We start from the raw sequence: 22,744 nt of genomic DNA on the forward strand, positions 1-22,744 counted from the left end.
GGGCACGCTCATGTTGTTCCGGGATCTATTGGAAGCCCACAGCCTAAGCAATGGCCAGTTCAAGCAATGTCCAGTTCCTAACACATCGAGTTCTTCAGAAAGTAATCCAGGAGATGTGTAATGCAGATGACTCCTTGCCCTCACTTCCTCGAAACCAACTACCTTCATGTCCGCCACATGCATTTGTCATGCATTCACGACCTTATACAGAGTGCTCAACACTCCCTCTGTCGATCACGCCGTGAAGGCACAGGCCAGGTGGAACAATGTGCTCCAACAACCACTGACAGATGGGGCCTGAACCTACCCTCTCCAGATGATGAGAAGTGTGTCCCACAACCCTAGATTCCGCTACACACAGTTTAACTTAAATTCACCACATTTATTTCTCACCACGCCGTATCCAGCGCATGTTCTTGGCAATCTCCCCAGAGTGCCCCAGTTGCAAACTACGAAATGCAGACTTCTTCAACATGATCTGGGCATATCCCTCCCTGCAACCTTCATGGGCATAGATAACAGTAATGGTGTTGGACATGGCAGCACATACTCTTACCACCACCCCTGAATCAAGCCTTCTGGGGCTAGCCCCCGAATAAACGGCGATAAGCATATACATTGTTGTATACTTATGCCATTTGTTTTATTTAAGCTCAATTGCACGGAAATCTCCAGCTCCTCCAGGAGCTCAATGGTGGTTAGATGTTTTGCTGACTTGGACCAGGGCTGAGGCACATACTATTAGGTTAGTTCATAAAGGTGACTCCCGCGGGGTATAAGAGTGCTGGGAGACCTTCCCACTCACAGTGGAAGCCATATCTGAGGAACGTCCCCCATAAATGACAGACACATTCACCATATCCCTCGGCATGGGCTCACTGAGCGCTATCTTGTCCGCTCCATCAGGGCTGGGTTGGGGACCACAGTTTCATGTGTCTCTGCGCTGTCCTCCTACTCTATTCTGGCAGCACTGTGAGGATGTGAAAGGAGCACCACGAATGACTAATGTATCGCACTGAATAAGCTGTCAATAAAAATATTAGAAATAAATAAATAAATAAATTCTGTGTAGTTGTTTTTTTGTCAAATTTTTGTTTTTTGTCAAAAGTGTAGTTGTTTTTTAATGGGTATATTTCTGCTTGTTCTCAGGTTATGGAACTGGTGCTGGAGGTTATCCAGCAGGTGAGTTAAATCCTGACTTTTGATGGGAAGAGCTCAAAAGCGCATATAACACACATAAAATATTAGCATGTACACTTCAGTGATCAGAAGACACAAAGAAAGAGAGTTCAGTATGGAGAGAAGGATGGCTGGGCATTGGTTCTGGGGGATGGGCATCGGTTCTGGGGGATGGAGTAAAAATATTGAATGTTTTATTTAAGCTCAGTATCGCCATGGCATGGAAATCTCCCGCTCCTCCAGGCACTCAACGGTGGTTATATGTTTTGCTGACTTGGACCAGGGCTGAGACACATGCTACTAGGTTAGTTCGTAAAGGTGACACCCGCGTGGTAGATGAGTGCTGGGAGACCTTCCTACTCACAGTAGAAGCCAAATCCGAGGAACTCCCCCCATAAATGACAGACACATTCACCATATCCCTCGGCGTGGGCTCACCGAGCGTTATCTTGTCCGCTCCATCAGGGCCGGGTTGGCTACCACAGTTTCATACGCACATGTCATTCATATGCATCAACCCTGCACGATACTCCAGGAGAGTACTGCCCCAGCCCCGGCTGAGAATGATCACGCAGTCAGCACCTCTATAAGACACTCACATCTCTTCCAAACTCCTGAGGCGCACAAGAAGGGTATAGCCCTCCCACATCCCACACTGCCACACCCCTCTACACACATTGTGCACTATGAAGCATTCCTAGAGACCCACCTTGCACGGTGGTATGATGTTGTGAGGAACCACACACATACCAAGGATTGCTGTTTAGGAGCCTAAAAGACCTCGAACTGTTTTATTGTTTACAGTTTATTGTCTTTATGACTGGCTTTCCCAGAGTATTGGTATAACCAGAAAAGGGACCATTGATTATGTTAACCTAGACTGTTATTTACTGATCATGATGTGTCTCTCTGCTGTCCTCCTACCCTATTCTTACGGCACTTTGAGGATGCCACAGGAGCACCACGAATGACTAATATATCGCACTGAATAAGCTGTCAATAAAAATATTAGAATTCTTTTTTTTTATTCTGTGTAGGTGTTTTTTAATGGGTATATTTCTGCTTGTTCTCAGGTTATGGAACTGGTGCTGGAGGTTATCCAGCAGGTGAGTTAAATCCTGACTTTTGATGGGAAGAGCTCATAAGCGCATATAACACAAATAAAATAATAGCATGTACACTTCAGTGATCAGAAGACACAATGAAAGAGAGTTCAGTGTGGAGAGAAGGATGGCTGGGCATTGGTTCTGGGGGTTGGGCATCGGTTCTGGGGGATGGAGTAAAAAGATTGAATGTTTTATTTAAACTCAGTATCGCCATGGCATGGAAATCTCCCGCTCCTGCAGACACTCAACGGTGGTTAGATGTTTTGCTGACTTGGACCAGGGCTGAGGCACACACTACTAGCTTAGTTCGTAAAGATGACTACTGCATGGTAGTTGAGTGCTGGCAGACCTTCCTACTCACAGTAGAAGCCAAATCTAAGGAACTCCCCCCATAAATGACAAACACATTCACCATATTCCTCGTTGTGGGCTCACCGAGCGTTATCTTTTCCGCTCCATCAGGGCCGGGTTGGCGACCACAGTTTCATACGCACATGTCATTCATATTCAACAACCCTGCACGATACTCCGGGAGAGTACTGCCCAATCCCCTGGCTGAGAATGATCACACAGTCAGCACCTCTATAAGACACTCACATCTCTTCCAACCTCCTGAGGAGCACAAGAAGGGTATAGCCCTCCCACATCCCACACTGCCACACCCCTCTACACACATGGCAGTATGAAGCATTCCTAGAGACCCACCTTGCATAGTGGTATGATGATGTGAGGAACCACACACATACCATGGATAGCTAATTAGGATCCTAAAAGATCTCGAACTGTGTTATTGTTTTTGGTTTACTGTCTTTATGACCTGCTTTTCCAGAGTATTGGCATAACCAGAAAAAGGATCATTGATTATGTTAACCGAGACTGGTATTTACTGATCGTGATGTGTCTCTCCGCTGTCCTCCTGTCCTATTCTTACAGCACTGTGAGGATGCCACAGGAGCACCACAAATGACTAATTTATCACACTAAATAAGTTGTCAATAAAAATATTAGAAAAAATTAAATTAATTAATTCTGTGTAGGTGTTTTTTAATGGGTATATTTCTGCTTGTTCTCAGGTTATGGAACTGGTGCCGGAGGTTATCCAGCAGGTGAGTTAAATCCTGACTTTTTATGGGAGGAGCTCAAAAGCGCATATAACACGGATTACTGACAGAATATCGAGGAGCAAAATATCAACCTGCCAAAATATCATGAACAAAATATAGAATGCCAAAATATCGAATTCCTATCTACAAACATGTAAGTACAGAAATATCGAATCCAAAATATCGTTGTAAATAATACAGTTTGTTAAAATATCGAATTTTTTAAATGTATTAAAAGTAACGTATAATTAATAAAATAAATATAATTAACTAAAACATACTTAAAAATACTTAAATAACCTTAAAATGAATAAATAAGTAATTAATGTAAGTTAAAAAATGCATTTTTATTTTTAAATACATTTATATTAACGTAATATTTATTTTTAAAAATCAATATTTTTAGCGTAGGATAGCGGGAGGGTAACATTTACTATTCCCACTCCAGTGAGTACATCAGTAGGGAAAGCGTTGGATAGCAGGAGAGTAAAAATGACTATTCCCACTCCAGTGAGAGCAAAAGTAGGGAAAGCGTTGGATAGCGTAGGGTTAAAAATTACTATTCCCACTCCGTGAGTGTAACAGTAGGGAAAGTGTTGGATAGCGTAGGGGTAAAAATTACTATTCCCACTCGTGTGAGTGCAACAGTCGGGAAAGCGTTGCATAGCGTAGGGGTAAAAATTACTATTCCCACTCCAGAGAGGGCAAGAGTAGGGAAAGCGTTGGATAGCGAGAGGGTAAAAATTACTATTCCCACTCCAGAGAGTGCCACAGTAGGGAACATGTTGGATAGCGTAGGGGTAAAAATTACTATTCCCACTCCAGTGAGTGCAACAGTAGGGAAAGCGTTGGATAGCGTAGGGGTAAAAATTACTATTCCCACTCAAGAGAGAGTGCAACAGTAGGGAAAGCGTTGGATAGCGTAGGGGTAAAAATTACTGTTCCCACTCCAGTGAGTGCAACAGTAGAGAAGGTAATGATTTAATATTTAAATAAGAATAAATTAATTATCAATACCAATAAAGAAATTATTAAAATGAATTACCAATTACAAAATATCTAATAAGCAATTAATTATAAATACCAATAAATATTATTTATTAAACATTAATTACATATTAATTATTAATTAACAAGCAATTAATTTTCAATACCAAAAATGTAATAAGTAATAACAAAATTACCAATTGCTAATTAATTAACAATAAATTAATTATCAATACACAAAAATAATTAAAAAAATTACTTAATTACAATTAAATTACTTCCCACCCTATTTCCCTATAAACCCACAACCTGCTCCGAATAATAAATGTATACAATTAACATATTCATCAATTAATCAATTAATAAAAATTAATTACCAATTAATACAAATAAATTAACAATAAAGTATCAATACAAATAAATAAAAATAAATATTTACTTAATTACAATTAAATTACTTCCCACCCTATTCTCCTATAAACCCACAACCCGCTACAGAACTAAGATGCAAAATTAAATTAAAAATAATCAATAATTTCAAAAAATGTATATTTAATTTAGTATAATTAAAATACTTCCCACCCTATTCCCCTATAAACCCACAACCCGCTACGGAATTAAATTACGCAAAAATTAAATAACATAAAATTCATTACTTTATAAAAATAAACATACATTAAACATACCTTACAAAAATAATATACACTTTTAAATTCGATTTATTTTAATGCCTATATTATGTACTTTGATATTTTGACAGTCGATATTACTTACCTGCATTTCGATATTATTAACCACTAAATTATGTCCATTCGGTATTATATCCATTCTATATTTTGAATTCAATATTTTGTCCATTCTATACTTTTTTTCGATATTTTGTCTAGTTACCTATATAATAGCATTGTACACTTCAGTGATCAGAACGCACAAAGAAAGAGAGTTCACTGTGGAGAGAAGGATGCCCGGGCATCGCTGCTGGGGGATGGAGTGAAATGATTGAATTTTTAGGGAATTGTCCTGAGTGCTGGCTGTGTCACTGGTCTTGGCGCGCTAGCTGTGGGTGACATAGTGCAATTATAGTAATGGTCAATAAAATAAAGTAATCAAGAGTACAGTAAAAAACATAAAATACAAGCCTTCCATCAGGTTTAACATAAAATGTAAAAGAAAAATGTTGCAAAAATGGAAAGAAGCACATACAATGAAAGGGGTAGGACGACTACACCTTATCCAGTTTGGCTGTAAATGGGTTCGACATGTACAAAAACATTACGGGCACAATCTTTTGGAGTTTCATGGCGGTGCGGGAGCACTGGGTTTGTGATATTTGGGTAGGTGTACTGGATTTCTGATAGTAGTTCAGGATCAGAAGGTATGCGGACCAAGGTCAATGATGGGTCATGATTGTTCGAGAGCGCTGGATGAGTATGCATGTCGTTAGTGATACCAGCAGTGGGTGTTGATGTTTTACCACAGTCAAATTTTGTCTGTTACTGAAATTTCTACATGTTTTTAGGTTACGGCACAGGGGCTGTAGGTCTTCCAGCAGGCGAGTTCCCATACTATTCTTGCCTGCTAAGGCACTTCCACTACAACTACACAATGGCACAGAAACAGCTCTCTTACACAAACTTGTACATCCAGAACATCACACACATCCACTAGTCTGAACTGTCCCTTAAACCCGGCTCTATTAACTTCACAAGACCACATAGCCAGTGGTCCTTCTGCTTCCTCCAAATCCAGAACCCCTTCAGCATTTCCAAAATGAGGAATTGTTGCATCATCTATTGTAATAGGCTTATCAATGTAAGGTGACAGGACAACCATTATTGCACCTTCTCTCACAATAAGAATCCAATCAAGTACACAAACCTAGAGCTCCTTCACTTTCCTTTCCGACCATCAATGTTACTATCCCAGACACGGAAATTCCTGCCTCGTCTTGCAGAGCCAAATGCTCTTTCCCCGTGCAGCATAGTTAGAGCTTCTACATCATAGTCTAAAGTCTGATCAGGAAATAGCAGTAATCTTGTTACTTGGTTTGGGACGTTTCTGCAAAGCTCCTGGAGACTCTATTTTGACAGAGTATAAAGAAAATAAAGTATCAGTGAAATGCAAACCATTCAGTGCCGTCCTCCTTTGAAGTCTATATGCCATCTAATATCCCACTGAACACTGTCAGCCAGATTTGAAGGGTGGAATGGATATAAAGTGGAAGTTCATTACACAACTGCATCAGGCCTCAAAATATAAAGTGGTTGTATGCAAACTGCTGTTACCCAAGGATAATGCTAGCCTGCATGATAGTATCAACCATCTGTCAGCTGCAGGTAGCAACTGCCACTGCATAATGCCAGCAGTACCCAGGTCATTCCTGTAACAAACTTGTGGCAATCTTAGTATGCCATGCCTTCAAACGCTGCCTGTGGCATAGGTAAGTCACCCCTACAGCAGGCTGCACAGCCCGAAGGCAGGGTGCATTATACTAGAGGCGAGGGCATAGCTGCATGAGCAATATGCCTCGACAATGTCTAAGTCCACGCTTAGATATTGTAAGTGCAGGAAAGCCATATTGAGTACATGAGCTGGGAGTTTGTCATTACTAACTCAACCGTTCCATGATGGCTTTACTGAATGCTAAGAAGTTTGGTATCAGACTTCTCAGTGCAATAAACCCACACTGATACCAGTGCTGGATTTATTAAAAAATTTACTCAGAAGGCATCTTAGAAATAGCCCCATAAAAACTAACAACTCCTTAGTGGACAGCTGACTGGTCTGCACCAGCCTGCCACACTCAGAAATGTTTCTGACCCCCTGAGGTGGGAGCCCATGAGCTCTCATTGGTCTGGAACAAAGCCTGCTTGGGGTGTAGGTGCTTCTCACCTACCCCAAGCAGAAATAGCATACAGGGTGGTGAGCCTCAAAGACTTCCTGCCCTTTGTTATGATAGCATTAGCCAAGGCTTGCTTTTGGTCCTTCCGGCACTGACCTTCCCGCATCTTGACAACTGACATGGGACAGCTCATGGACATCTCCAGTGCTTCTGCAATGTCGCCTGGGCTCCACAGCTGCATCTTCAAGACCTCCATGCTACAGCAAAGAACCTCCTTCAAGGGCTGGCATCATGCTCCTACACCTCCTGGACATCTCTTGGTGGTTTGGACTCTGCCCCCTCTCTTTGCAGGTACTCCTCAGCTGAAATCTATATATGGGTTCCACCGAACTGCTCCACAAGACTCTGCAGCAGCTGGACATCCAAGTTTACCCATTGAAGTCAATGGGGGGTTCCTACACCACTTCGCACCTATGCACCCAGATCCGCTTGTTTAGGCATCCTGCAATATGGGATGGTACCTTGATGTAATGAGGCATTTACTATGTTGGTCCAGAGTGGGAGTTTGGATAATTTGAACTTGGCGAAAAGATTTGATGGCAGGGGGTCGTTTAAGTGATTTGAGGGTTGAGTGATTGAGCATTGTTGAATTTGAAATCCAAAATCTGCTGGTAGCCAGAAGACCACAGAGTGCTATCTAGGTAGCTGATGATTTAACAGAGTGTGTAATTCAGTGTTTTTGTTTTTTCATGGGTATATTTTGTTTTGTTCTCAGGTTATGGAACTGGTGCTGGAGGTTTACCAGCAGGTGAGTTAAATCCTGACATTTGATGGGAAGAGCCCAAAAGCTCATATAACACACATACAGCAATAGCATGTACACTTTAGTGATCAGGAGGAACAAAGAAAGAGAGCTCAGTGTGGAGAGAAAGATGCCCGGGCATCGGTTCTGGGGGATGGAGTGAAATGATTGAATGTTTAGGGGAATCATCTTGAGTGCTGTCTGTAAATATGGTGTAGGAAAGCTGGCTGTGTGTGAAATAGTGTGATTATTGTAATGGTTAATAAAAATAGTAATCAACAGTACAGTAAGTAACATCATCAACTACAAGGTTTGCATCAGTTTTAACATAAAATGGAAATGAAAAATGTTGAAAAATGTGAAGAAACACATACTTGGAAGACGGTGAAATGGTTAGGATGGCTAGGGTCCCGAAACCGTAAAACTCCAATCACGACTTTCCCACATTATCCTATGGACACTGACCCAGGGTATTACCTCTGCACACAGGTTCCTTGCAACACTATGTTACTTACTTGTGGTGGTTCCATGATCCCACTGGTCCCTAGTTCTTTGGGTGGTAGTCCTGGTTTGGTACTCACCTCACATTCCTTTTTCTCAGTATATAGTTTCCCCTCACCCCCCATAGCGGCCCCTGTGTTTTGTGTGATTTACCTAACCTGTTTTAAAGTATATTTATATGAGTAGTGATATCTCTCAGTAGGAAATATACCAAAGTAGTTTTAGTGTTGGTGTATAATAAATACAATGTATTTTTCTGGTGTGGTTCTTTCCTGTGTGTAAGCTTCAATGGCTGGCTGTGTGATAATGCACCCGCTTTACACCTTCTTGAATAAACCTTAGCTGCTCTCCACAACTACCTCTTGATAGCTTTCGTTATCTGGGACCACTACTACTATCACTAAGGGTTGCCTGGACTCAGTGCATTGTGACTCACCAATAGATGTACACCAAATACTGAGCCAGCCTTCTGCAGTGTGGTGCAGCACTCTGGGTGGGTGTCACAGCCCAGGCTGTGCTGATGGATGTGCAATCAATGGTGTCGCTTTACTGATTTGCTGTCCAATGTTTTCCTTGCTTGCAAGTAATCGACCAGGAAATTTGTGAACACGTTAGGTGGAGTCTAGTTGCCAGAGGTATGCATCCTCTCCAAGTAGGGACCACCACTCTAGTCAGGGTAAGTCAGATGCACACTAAAAGATAACATGCGCTCACTCACTGGAAGCTTGGAACAGAGCTGTCAGGCTTATCTGAAGAGGCAATATGTAAAGTATGAGTGCAACACATACACAGCAACACAATGAAACCACCACAAAAAGACTCCACACAGGTTTAGAGAAATAGAGGTTGCACTGGACCGGGGCAAAGACAACAGATAAAGCCAACCACAACATCAATAATCCACTAGGACTTCCACCACTGCAACCAGAATGAAAGAACAAATATCATGGTAATTTGCTGCTGGCACCCCACACCCCGTAGAACAGTAATGGTGTAATGCATGGAACAGACTGCCAAGCAAACAGAACATCTACACAGATATAGGGATTGACTTGTTGAGTGTCTATGAACAGTCTTGTTAAGTGGACAAATAACACGTATTACTCCCAAGCCAAGGCTTCTCATCAGTTGTGAGGCACTAAGGGTGGTTTGTTCATACAACATGACATTCCACACTTGCTGGAATGATTTGTGTATTTGTTTTGCCACTTTGTGATTGGTCCGGTAAAAGCCAAAGGAACATTTCAGAATCATGTCCATGGTAGTTCTACAAAGTTATTCTTTGTCATCTTTGTCCTAAATAGGACAGGCAATTGAATGCAATTTGGAAAAAACGTATTTAGACACCTTAAAAAGAATATTCGTCACTTGGGACAAGTGCAGCTTTTGGAACTGGGGTGGCGTGGTGAGCAAAACAAACGATGGATTAAACCCGGATCTGTGACTGAGGGTGAATGTTTGATTTGTTCAGCATTCCATGCATCATCTGTTCTTTTTTTCTTTTGCCGCCCTAGTGGGAAGGATATCCTCATATGTGGGTTCCGTACTCACTGTGCCACTGGAATCAAGCTAACATGCTTGCTGAGGGGTGATACTCCAATACAGGTCCCAGGATGCTTGTTTGCGGACCAAGGAGGATCTTGCAGTTCAGGCTGGACTGTTCCCATGGGGAGCAGGGGCAAAACTAATTTGAATATTGCTGGGTGCAACCTGGTAGTGGCATGGCAAGCAAACAAACGATGGATTAAACCCATATCTGTGACTCAGGGTGAATGCTTGATTTTCAGCATTCCGTTCATCATCTATTCTTTTTGCTTTAGTCACCCCAAAACGGAAGGGTATGCCCAGATGTGGGTCCCATGCTCACTGGGCAACTGGATTCAAGCTAGCCTGGCTAATGAGGGGTGATACCCTGAAACCAGTCCTAGGAGACTTGTTTCCGGTCCAGTGAAGACCTGACTTGGCTGGACTGTTCCCATGGGGAGCAGGGTCACGACTGATTTGCAAATGGCTGGGTCCAAACTGGAGTGGCATGGTGAGTAAAAAAACAATGGATTAAACCCAGACCTGTGACTGGCGGTGAATGGTTGATTTGTTCAGCATTCTGTCAGTCATCTGTTCTTTTTGCTTTAGGAACAATAGCAATATTCTATTCATAGTGTTGCTATTCCTACCTCAGCAATCACAGTCACTGGAATCAGTTTTTTTCTATCTTTTATATATATAGTTTTACATAGGCCTGCAACCTTTGTATCATCTGGGCTTATACAAACTCCTTCCAACTTGCATTATTCTAAAAAAGTTATGTTTTGCAGAATATTGAGCTCCAGACCTGAGAATTGATAAAATGAGACCATTCATATCCTTCTGACAAATCGTGAATGAGCCGTTGTCTGACTACTACTCGAATGCGAGCCGACAATGGCAATTCCTCAGTCCTGGTGCTGTTGGATATGTCGGCCGCATTCGATACGGTTAGCCATGCGGTTCTGTTAAGTAGATTGGAAAAACTGGGCGTGAAGGGCAAGGCCCTGAGGTGGATACAATCTTACCTAACAGACAGACAACAGGTGGTGACCTTAGCACCCTTCTCATCTCCCAAGTCCAAGGTCTGTAATGGAGTTCCTCAGGGCTCCTCGATCAGCCCTATTCTTTTTAATCTTTATTTGCAGCCTCTGATCCCCATGATCAAATCCTATGGAATTGATTTAATAAACTACGCCGATGACACCCAATTGGTGTTCTCCCTAGAAGGAAAACAGGCGGTGACCATGGAGACCTTTCAGGACTGCATGAGTAGGGTCTCCAGGTGGCTGAAAATAAACTCCCTCCAATTTAACGAAGGGAAGACGGAGGTGGTTTATTGTTCGTCAGCCAAACTGAGTCACCAACCTTCTTGCGAGATCAGGCTTGCGCCGGGAGCTGATCCTTGCATCCCAGTGAAGACTGTGCGTAACTTAGGGGTACTGTTTGATTCAGATCTCCAAATGACCTCCCAGACCAATAAAACCATCAGTGTCTGTTTTGGATTGTTGAAAGCACTCAGACAGATTCTGCCCCTTTTGCCTGATGAGTCTAGACCGCTAGTGGTCAGGAGTGTGATCCTGGCCAGACTGGACTATTGTAACTCTCTATATCTAGGGGCCCCCTTATACATCTTACAGGGGCTCCAGAGGGTCCAGTCTATAGCGGCTAAGCTGGCTCTCAAAAGACCTCGTAGCTCTTCCACTACGTTGGCGCTTAGAGATTTACATTGGCTGCCAATCGGGAGCAGAATCGCTTTTAAGTCCCTATGTATTGTGTATAGAGCCCTGCACAACATGGGACCTATTCCCTTACAGGAAAGGCTCACCTGGTATAAGCCTACAAGGTCCCTGCGCTCCTCCAGCTTGGGTCTGGCAGCAACTACCAGGATTAGGAGATCAAGGATGGGAGGCAGAGCTTTCTGCACTTCTGCATCTAGGCTGTGGAATGAGCTCCCCCAGAATATCAGGCAAATGGACACCTTGCTGGGGTTCAGAAAGAGCCTGAAAACATGGCTGTTCGTCAAAGTTTGATTTTTTCCTGAGCCTATCTAACAGTCCAGGCGGTTTGTTTTTGTAGGACATGACAGCCAGTGTATTGTTTGTTTCCATCTGACTACTTCCTGTTGGCGCCAGGATACCCGTAGGGTGACAGTTGCGCGTTACAAATAATAAATACAATACAATACAATACAATACTGCAGAACTCCTCAGAAATTGCTTTGCTCCACCAGTATATAAGGCCTGTTATTCACCAAATGTCTCTCCTCCATCTTGGATGACCATTTTTTGTTGTGCATGGATATTAGGTCCGCAGTATTGACTACCAACATAAACATATTATCAAGGAAAATAGATTGGAGTTAAGAATTATAAATCAATGCTTCTATATGGGTGCGTATGTTGGTTGTCTATATTCGAGATTCAATAGACGTGAAGGATGATTTTATTCACTCTTTATGTGCGTCTTGTGACCATGACCCAATTCTCAGTGATGTTGCAGTGAACTCCTACTAGTTGCATGTATCCTGATGTTTTTTTTAAATTTTCTTCTTTGTATTTTGTCACAGGGGTATATCCAGGGGCCGGGCAGAAACCTCCCAAACCAGGTAATAATAGAGTTTCACTTTATTACCTAGGCTTTGAACTATCATGTGGAAGCTTTAAACTTGCACTGTGAAATACTGTTACCTCTGCAAGATGAGGCGAGAATTCCAGCTGTTTGTGGTAGTGGCATTATTGCAGCGAGTGGATCGTAAAAGCGCTCCAGTTAGGTGTATGTGTTGGCGATCTTATTTTGAGGAATGGTGCAATAATGGTTTCCCTGTGGAATGCCATTATTGGGCTAGCTGTAATGGATGACGGAACTCCACCTTATTTTGTGGGTCTAGACTAAGGGGCATAAAGTACTACTGACTCTGTGGTATGGTGTAGTTAGTAGGTCTCGTTTTAAGGTATTGCCTAGACTACTGGGTGTATGTGATAGTGCTGGATTTGGATGGTGGTGGGAAATTACCGGCTTCCTGCCATTGAATACTAGTATTAGTAGTAGAATTGTCCTGTGGGAAAGTTTATGACCACTGGCTAAGAACCATAATGTAGTGTAGGTGTTACGGCTACATTGATTGTATACACAATCTTGATCTGTAGCATTATATAGTACTACTTTTGAATCAAAGAGCTCAAGCCCAGTTTATCTGTAAAATGTAGTTGTTCCTTATGGTTTGTGGGTGGTTATTGATGGTAGTAAAAAGGGAATTATACCTCATTGAATTCTCATGGTAAATTATCTCCCTGTTCTCAGGTTATGGAGTTGGAGCTGGCGGTTTCCCAGGGGGTGAGTAATTGATAATGTTAAACCTAGCTACATGTGGAAGTAACAAAGTCTCCTTGGCTGTTTAGAAATTGTTTACTAGTTTGTGTATGGAATATTTTAAATGAGAGTTGCATGATTGAGATTTTAATATCTGAGTTAGTCATCAACAATTTGCCATTTCAGGTATTTACTAGCAGACCACACTTAAGAGGTGTCTTACTGTCATCTTAACCCTAACGTCCTCCCCCAAACTAGTTCTGCCCAGTTCCCCCATACTTCCCCATACTTCCTGTGATTGGTTCCCAACTGTCTAACTGTGAGTAAAGAAAGGGCAGGGCTGGTTTCAGGTTCCTTTGTGTGAGTGCTGCTGGCAAGGTCCTTTGAAATGAGATCAAGAATGGATACTACTTCCCCAACCATTGTGCATTATGGCCCATCCTGTCCACATCACAGCCCTTTGTCGGCATGTCTGGAAGGCATCAACAACCCATCAGAGGAGAGACAGCCACAGTCCTGTGACCATGGGTACTGGCAGAAAAGCAATATTGATTTTGGCTCAGAAGTGCCAAATTTCCAAAAGTCGTAATTCTACAATTGTGACTTAAAAAAATCTGACTTTACCATTAACAAGAATTGTAAACTACAATTCAAAAAAGTCCAAGAAGTATTTCTCTACCCGCTCCCAATTTGAAGTTACACCTGTATTAAATGTAGTAAGGTAACCCTGTGTTAGCCTATGGGAGAGATAGCATTACAACAGTTAAAAACAACTGCACTTGTGTTTTTACTGCCAGGACATGTAAAACTTAAACCCACATGTTCCCATTAATACACACTATGCACTCTACCCTAAACCTTTTAAGGCCTATCTTAGGGTTGACTTATAAGTATTATAAAGTACGGTTTGGGCCTGAAAAAAAAGGTTTATTTTGCCAGGTTAAATTAGCAGTTTAAAACTTCACTACAGGCTGCTGTGGCAGGCTGAGACATGTCTTAAACTGCTACTTTAGTGGGTGGCATAATGAGTGATGCAGGCCTAATAGTAGCATTTCATTTACAAGCTCTCAGTATGAGTAGTAGCAGTTACTAGGAACCAATAAGTAAATTAAAGGTGGCAATTAAGTTTAGGACAAGTTGCCCATGTTTTAAGGAGAGAGCACAAGCACTTTGGCACTGGTTAGCAATAGTAAAGTGCGCGGAGTCCTAAAATCAACAAAAGCCAATTCAGCAACCTTACAGGGTGAAGGCAAAATGTCTGGGGGACAACCACCAAGGGTGTCTGGTCTAACAGGCATGCAGTCAAAAAAGGATAGGTTCTCTCTCCTGGGATCTTTATTGATAATTATAAGCTCTGAATTACCCCACCCACTTGCGGGTTCCCTGAGCAGTTCTGTCAAATTCACCAACATAATCAAATCGGCTAACTTTACGATCATAGGTGACCTCAATTTACATCTCGATAGAGACACCGAGCCCAAAGTTGCCACTTTTCTTGCGGATCTCGCGGCTTTTCAACTAAACCAACTGGTTATTGGCCCCACCCATAGAGCGGGACACCTTCTTGATCCCATCTTTTCCAACATTATCGGTGGTTCCGCAGACTTACCTATACCCTTGACCTGGACAGATCATCACCTAGTAACACTGTCTATATCCTGTAATTCAAGCTTGGCAGCGGCGCCCACTCCGTTAGTGCAGAAACGGCCTTGGAGAAAACTCCGACTTGAAGACCTACACAACTTGCTGGAATTGAACCCCCCACCCGCAAGTGATGACCCGGACGTAGGGTATAACCAGTTCTGCATCTGGATTACCCAGGCACTCGACACCTTGATCCCTGCCAGATGGACCAAGACTCGCACCCATACTGCTAGTCCATGGTATAATTCTGAATTAGCTATGCTGAAAAAACAATGTAAAAAGGCTGAGAGGGGTTGGAGGAAACATTATGATGCCAACCTTAAACAGGACTATATCCAGCTTCAAAAAATATACCACCGTAAGGTCTCTAGGACAAGAGCGACATATTACGCCAATGAGATTAGCAACAGCTCTAACACCTCGAAATCGGTATTCAAAATTTTGAAAGATCTTACCTCCAAAAAAACTGTCAATACTATTACCACCTCTCCCGACCTCTGTAATAACCTGGCTAACTTCTTCATCGACAAGATAAAGAAAATCTATAACACTTTTCCAAACTGCCCGCAGCCATTGGCAATTATAAATCCTACCATGCCTTCTCTCGCCTCTCTGCCGACACTTGAGCGAGAGAATTTCCAATTAATTGGTAAAAAAATAAAATCTGGATCTCCTACAGACCCCTTAAAGCCGGATACTTTCTGTGTAGCTCACGATCTTATCACAGAACACATCCGAGACATTATCAACCTGTCTCTCTCCACCGCCAAAGTTCCTTCCAAATGGAAGCAGGCTTGGGTTTCTCCCATCTTAAAAAAACCCACTTTAGATCCTTTGCTTCCTGAGAACTTTAGGCCCATTTCTCTGCTTCCCTGGCCCGCTAAAATCATAGAGACTCATGTCAATAACATTCTGTCCGATTTCCTTCTTGCCAACAACATTCTGGACGACTCTCAACACGGGTTTAGAGCTGGTCATAGCACCGAGACAGCCTTGCTCAGTGTTTCAGAGGGCCTCCGTACCATTCCTGACACCGGAGGAACGGCAGCACTGGTCCTGTTGGACCTTAGTGCTGCCTTCGATACGGTGTCACACGAGGTCCTCTTGTTGAGACTGGAGGAAGTTGGAGTCACAGGGACGGCCTTGGGATGGATTAGAGACTTCCTGTCTAACAGGTCGTTTAGAGTCTCTACCCCCCCTTACATCTCTAAGGAGCATAGCATTGGACAGGGAGTGCCGCAGGGTTCCTCTCTGAGCCCGACCCTGTTCAATGTTTATGTCCGCCCTTTGGCAGAGGTGGCTAGAAGAAACGGGCTGGCATTGGTATCCTATGCAGATGATACCCAGTTGGTGGTGGCTCTTAATAACAGCAGTGGTCTGGAGGCACACCACTTTAAACAGACACTTACTGACATCACCAACTGGATGACGGCGAACTTCCTCCAACTAAACGCCGGGAAGACAGAGATACTGCTCTTGGGGAAAAACATCTCGTCCTGGGGCGACAATTGGTGGCCTGATGTTCTAGGCCAACCTCCTAAGCCTAAGGATTGTGTGAAAAATCTGGGAGTCTGGGTGGACTCTGCTTTAAAGTTCACTTACCACACCAAAAAGGTGGCTGCCACGTGCTTCGGCATCCTACGTAACATCAGACCTATTCTGAAGTTCTTTGACTGCCGCACTCGCCAGCTTATTGTGCAGGCAACCATCCTTTCTAGGTTGGATTATGCCAGTTCTCTCTTACTGGGGGCAAATCTGGCTGAAACGACCAGACTACAGAGAGTCCAGAATGCGGCAGCCAGGGCTCTGGTGGGTCTCTCTCGCCATTCTTCGGTATCCGGAGTCTTGAAAAAACTGCACTGGCTCCCAGTGGGGAAAAGGATCCAGTTCAAGGCATTGTGTTTAGCCTTTAAAATACTTAAAACCGCCTCTCCCCCAATGTTGCGCCCCCTCCTGTCAGAGTACACTCCTAGGAGACCGCTCCGCTCAGAGGGACAGCACCTAGCGATTATACCCCGCACTAGCCTTGCCAGAGTAGGAGGCCGTTCCTTTAGATTTCTGGCTGCCAAGTTATGGAATGGCCTGCCGGAAGCTATCCGTGGCATTCAGGACCTTCTGGCCTTCAGAAAGGCCGTCAAAACTCATCTTTTCCAATAATTTTTCTTTTTCCCTGCGCCTTTAACTCTCTGCATTTTATCTGCTCACAGCGCCGGGACGCCCCTTAGCTGGGGCAGCCGTGCGCTATACAAATTACCATAACATTAACATTAACATTAATTTAGAATATGGTAGGAAACATATGAGACGGACATGTAACATTTTGCAACCTTAAAAACAGGCTGTATTACCAATCTTATTGAATTATTTTAACATTTAAAGCATTAAAGGGTCATACCCTTAAAAGACACTTAAGCAAAAATGAAAAGTGACCTTTTAAAAACGTCCTTCACAAACGCTTTTTACTTCTTTTTAAGTAAGGTGGGGGGGGCGTGGCCAAGATGGCGGCGTGGTAGGACGTACTTTTCTCGGCTCCTGCCCACCGCCTGCCCAGATCGGCATAGCCTGGCCTTTTACAGGGCACAAATAGCTTGAGGTGATCCCGGGTCCTGGCCCGGAACGTACCGGACCCGAATTGAGTCTGAAAGTCCGGCGGAGGAGGCGGGAGCGGGCGTCCCGCCGGGGCTGTGGAGGGTCAGATCTGGATTCCCCGGGACGGTGAGGCTCCGACAACGCGGTGGTCCACGTCTGGGGCCATCGAGGCTAGATATTCCGCTCCCGGTCGCCCCGGCACTAGCGACTCACCAGGTCACCCTCCCCCTGCACCGGGCCTGCCTTCCGGAGAGCGGCGCCACGGTAGGGCCACAACCGGGGCTGTGAGCAAGGCCCGCTCTGCCCCCGAACCACAGAGGACGGGGACCACCTACCTGAGGGACCCCTGGGCGCCCCAGTGGAACTCACCGGAAGAGAAGAAAGGTACACCGCCGGGCACGGGTGGAGCACTGCTGCGGCCCGGTGGCTTTGCTGGTGCGCCAGGCCGTACAGATCTCCGGCCTGGAGTAAGTGGCGTGCCCGCCATAGCAACTCGAAATGTGGCTGCGGCCTAGGCGAGGCCTGGGCCTTAGGGGCAGGGCCCTGACGCCGGCCCCGAACGCCTGCATTTGGAGACCCGACTGGCGCGACCCACCCCCAGTCACTGCGCCTTTTGCACACTGACCTCCTACACCTGGTCGGGGGCAGCCGCCCAAGTGGCTCAAGGCTTGGTGGGACCAGAATAGCCGGCGGAGGTCCCACAGCGGAGGCAAGTCCCCGGAGGAGCCAGAGGTGAGGACGTCCCTGGAGTCTGGCGGAAGCCCCAGAGCACACAGTGAGAAACATGTACGCCTTACCCCAGGGCCGGTGCGGCGGCATTTGCCTGACTTGCGGGACTCGGTGGATTAGCGGCGTGGGAGGCCAACCACTGGGGGAGGAACTCTAGCTGCACCCCACCACTCCCCAGCCAGTGACTGATTGAGCATTGTGTGGTACTCGAGGCGCATTGAAGCGGCAGGGTGGCCCTTAAAATCGCACCAGCACCATCCCTCTCCAATCCACGGCGGGGTGCTGTGGACATCCCCTCCACCCCGCCTCAGACTGAAGCACCACTATGACCACTTGGGCCCCCACGGAGGCAACGACCCAGGCAGCACCACTCCTGGCCGCAGTGGACTCCCCCTAGCAGACCCACAAGGAGACCACGCACAAGATTATAAAGTAGTAGCGCAGCCATTATGGCGGGAGAGCCGGCTGTCCAGGAGGACCAGCGTCGCACGTGCTCAACGTTGTAGGGGGTAGACAGTGGTGGGACCACACCTACTCGGCTGAATTCAGCGCCCCCAGCCAAAGACCTCAATTTGCGGACATTTATGACCTTTCGGCGGCTGACTAACTTCCTGACAGCACACCGGCGGACGCCTGAAGCGGGAGGGAGAGCATGTCCAAATCCAGAAATACCAAGGTGAAACCCATGAAAGACATCTTCGGCCGCTCACAGTCAATCCCCAACAAGGCTAATGTGGCGCCCGAAGCCGAGGCCTCGAGACACCCTACAACTGCTGGAGATGAACTCATCACAAAGGCTTTCCTAGAGTCACTGTTCCTCACTCTTAGGGAAGATATCCAATCGGTGAAAACCGAATTTGCCACGGAGATCAAAGAAATTCGCTGGGATGTTGACGGTTTTGGAGAGCGGGTGGCCACCCTCGAAGAGAAAAGTGACACCACAGCAACTGAATTGATAATGCTCCAACAGGAGGTAATCCGGCTGCAGGACCAGAACGTGGACATCCAGACACACCTGGAGGACCTTGAAAAGCAATCCCGAAGGCACAACATCCGGATCCAAGGTGTAAAAATCTCAGACGACACTCTGGACCTGTTCACCTTCACTAACAACCTCTTTAGGCACATACTGGGGGACTCTCACGAGGCGCACATTGTTCTGGACAGAGCACACAGAGTGGGGCCACCCTGAGGCCCCAACTCTCCACCGGCAGACATCCTGGTGTGCGTCCAAGACTACAAAACTAAGGAGTCCATCCTCACCAAAGCAAGAGCTCTCCACCCCATTTTATTCCAGGGACACTCCCCAGTGCTGTACCAAGACCTGGCCCTGATCACGCTACGGTGGCGCCGGCAGTTTCGCCCCGTTACCGAACATCTCCGGCAGCAGGGGATATCGTATGCCTGGGGCATCCATTTCGCCTTATCTGTCGTTATAACGGCAAACTTCACCAACTCTGCTCTTTAGTGGACACTTGCTGACTGCTGGGCTTGGTGACACCAAGCAACAGAAACGACAGCTGTAGCACCGCCTCAGGGCCCGAGTCCTCCCCATCGGGTTGGCAACGACAGGGCATACGACGACATCCACGGAGACCGCCCAAATCGGAAATCGCTAGAAGTCAACAGGCAGCACTGACTGCAGTCACGGAGGCCCTTGCTGGAGAGAGATCCACCACCAAGTGAAAGCCCAGGAGTTTCTTCCTTTACTGGACCCTCTCAATGCATCCCAGCTGTCTTTGGGTGGGCGGTGGGGGGGGGAGGTGCCCCTTCTCTTGGCCACACTATGGACCCCATCTGTTTGATTTACCAGTTGTCCTGGGACGACGGGCTATCTTTATTGACTATATCTGTTCGAATTGTTCTTGAGTTAGGGATGGTTGGGGATTTTCTTTTTCTGGGGTTTTTGGCTTGTTTTGGAGCTGATTCCTCTTGTCCACCTTCCTCTCCTTTCCAGACCGTTGGCCCCACAGGCAGCAAATTGAGACCCTTTTTCCCCAGTTCTGCGCAGAAGAGTGGCCGCTGCTGGACACGGTACAGCTGATTCTACTTATTCACGGTAGATGCCACACAAGCCACTTAAGATCCTGACACTCAATAACCCGATCAAGCGCAGGGCGGTTCTCCACTATCTGGAACAGTCTGGCTCAGACATATGCCTCCTACAGGAGACATATCACATTTCCAAAGACCACTATAGGATGAAGTCCCGTGCCTTCCCCACGCAAATGTTCTCCTCTAACTGTACTAAGTCAGCCTGTGTTGCCATCCTGGTCTCCCGCTTCTTTCAGGGCAGAGTACTTCAAAAGAAGGCTGATATTAAGGGCCGTTTTCTTACATACCAGTTTCTAGTAGCGGGGTCTCCCTTATAGTGGGTTCCGTTTATGCCCCGAATGAAGGCCATGACAAATTCTTCCACGCAGCAGACAGAGCATCGCCTGCTACTGGGGGGGATCTGAACATGGTGTTTGACAACCTTACCAACCGTTCTTGCCAGCGCACAACCCAGATTGGGGCTCTTCCTCAGGCTGGACCATGTCCGGGAGTTGGGACTCACTGATCTGTGGCGCCACTTTCACCCCCAGAGCCGGGCATATACTTACTACTCAGGGGCTCATAAAACGTACGCCAGATTAGATTGCTGCCTCAGCTCCACCATGCTGCAGGCACTTGCGGCCAACACCGAGATCCTTACTGCATCATTATCAGGCCACTCTCCAGTCATGGCATCCTCTCAGTTCCCGCGCACCCAGCAACCACTGCGACACTGGCGCTTGCGTGACACACTATTACATCGGGCCTCCAGAGTTGACCAAATCAAAATGTCCATTTCAAAATATCTTACCCTCAACGCTAACTCGGACACATCCCTAGCGACGTAATGGACTGTTCTTAAAGCCATCCTACGGGGAGAATTCCTTGCCATCTCATCAGCCAGTAACAAAGAACGCAGCCGCAAACAAAACAAGCTAACTAAAAGGGTTGCAGAACTGGAAAATATGCACCAGCGCACTGGGGCGCCCAGAGCCTCGCGCCAACTGTGTACGGAGCAGAAGCAACTCGCAGCACTAGATCAAGACAAGGCCGAATAAGCGGCTCTCCGTCTACGTCATTCCTACTACACTGGGGGCGATAGACGCGGCCGTCTTTTAGCCCACAAACAGCGGGAAGCACGGCAGTGTCAAGGGGTGCAGACTATCCAATGTTCGGGGTGAGCTTACTTCAGATGATGCAGCCATTGCTGAAGCCTTCCGAGACTACGTGGCACTTTACTCAAGTGACCCCCTAGAAACTCTCCACTGCTCTGACTACTTAGAGGCTGCACAGATACCCGCCCTTAACCAAGCGCAAGCAGACCACCTCGATAGGGACATACGGACCGAAGAAGTTATTGCGGCGATCTCCCGCCTCCGGCTCGGTAATTCCCCTGGGCCAGATGGCTATTCGGCAGCATTTTATAAATTTCTGTGCTCAAGTGGCCCCCTTATTACAGGATCTATTTAACACCTTTGCACAAACTGGAGCCATCCCCGAGGAAATGCTGGAAGCATCCGTGGTAGTCATCCCAAAGCCCAAGAAAGACACAACACTCTGCAGCGCATATAGGCCAATGTCCCTCCTAAACGTAGATATTAAGCTCTACATGAGCATACTCGCGACTCGCTTAGCGCCCTACATGCCTCAACTGGTGGAACCAGACCAGGCGGGTTTCATACCACCAGGACAGACAAGTGATAATACAAAAAGGATCCTCCACCTCATTGAAAAGGCTTCTCACACACAGGGGGAATATATATTATTGGCCATCGACGCAGAGAAGGCCTTTGATAGGGTACACTGGCCCTATTTAGAACAGATCCTGTTGAGATTCGGCTTCGGTGAGAAACAGCGCAAGCGGGTATTGAACTGCTATCGTTCGCCCAGTGCCACAGTTCGGGTGAACGGTCAGACATCCTCCTGGTTCCCCATTAGTAGAGGCACGAGGCAGGGGTACTCTCTCTCTCCCCTCCTCTTTGCGTTTTATATGGAACCGCTTGCGCTACAGGTCAGACACCACCCTCTCATAACCGGAATCAAATTTGGTGGGGATGTCCATACCATTAGCCCATATGTGGACGACATCCTGCTCTCCCTCACTAACCCGATCCAGTCGCTGAGGGCGCTATTCATTGAATTAGATGGTTTTGCACAAGCCTAGGGGTTTAAAATTAACATGGACAAATCGACCGCTCTTAACATTTCTCTCACACCACACACGTTGGCTCATCTATGAGAAAAACATCCCATACAGTGGTCATCCTCCACGATCCCGTACTTGGGGGTGCAATTAAGCTCTACTATTCAAGCTACTGTCACCGCTAACTACGATAGGCTTCGCACCCTCATCCGCAAAGAATTAGGCCAGTGGAAACATCACGCCCTCTCT

General features: G+C 45.8%; 1 protein-coding gene across 23 annotated transcripts in view; it reads left to right on the forward strand.

Moving 5' to 3' along the window:
- ELN (elastin) overlaps nucleotides 1-22,744 on the forward strand; it is a 496,210-nt gene that overhangs the window by 412,134 nt on the left and 61,332 nt on the right. For 8 of the 23 annotated variants that reach the window (XM_078679545.1, XM_078679547.1, XM_078679556.1 and 5 more), the window contains 6 exons: nucleotides 1,150-1,182; nucleotides 2,253-2,285; nucleotides 3,359-3,391; nucleotides 7,993-8,025; nucleotides 12,614-12,652; nucleotides 13,348-13,380. In XM_078679545.1, the coding sequence (XP_078535671.1) occupies nucleotides 1,150-1,182; nucleotides 2,253-2,285; nucleotides 3,359-3,391; nucleotides 7,993-8,025; nucleotides 12,614-12,652; nucleotides 13,348-13,380 (204 nt within the window). The remainder of the gene's footprint in view (nucleotides 1-1,149; nucleotides 1,183-2,252; nucleotides 2,286-3,358; nucleotides 3,392-7,992; nucleotides 8,026-12,613; nucleotides 12,653-13,347; nucleotides 13,381-22,744) is intronic. The other 15 variants (XM_078679544.1, XM_078679534.1, XM_078679539.1 and 12 more) reach the window with 5 other exon arrangements.

Source organism: Lissotriton helveticus, chromosome 3_1 (assembly GCF_964261635.1).
Source record: "Lissotriton helveticus chromosome 3_1, aLisHel1.1, whole genome shotgun sequence".
NCBI classification, from domain to species: Eukaryota; Metazoa; Chordata; class Amphibia; order Caudata; family Salamandridae; genus Lissotriton; species Lissotriton helveticus.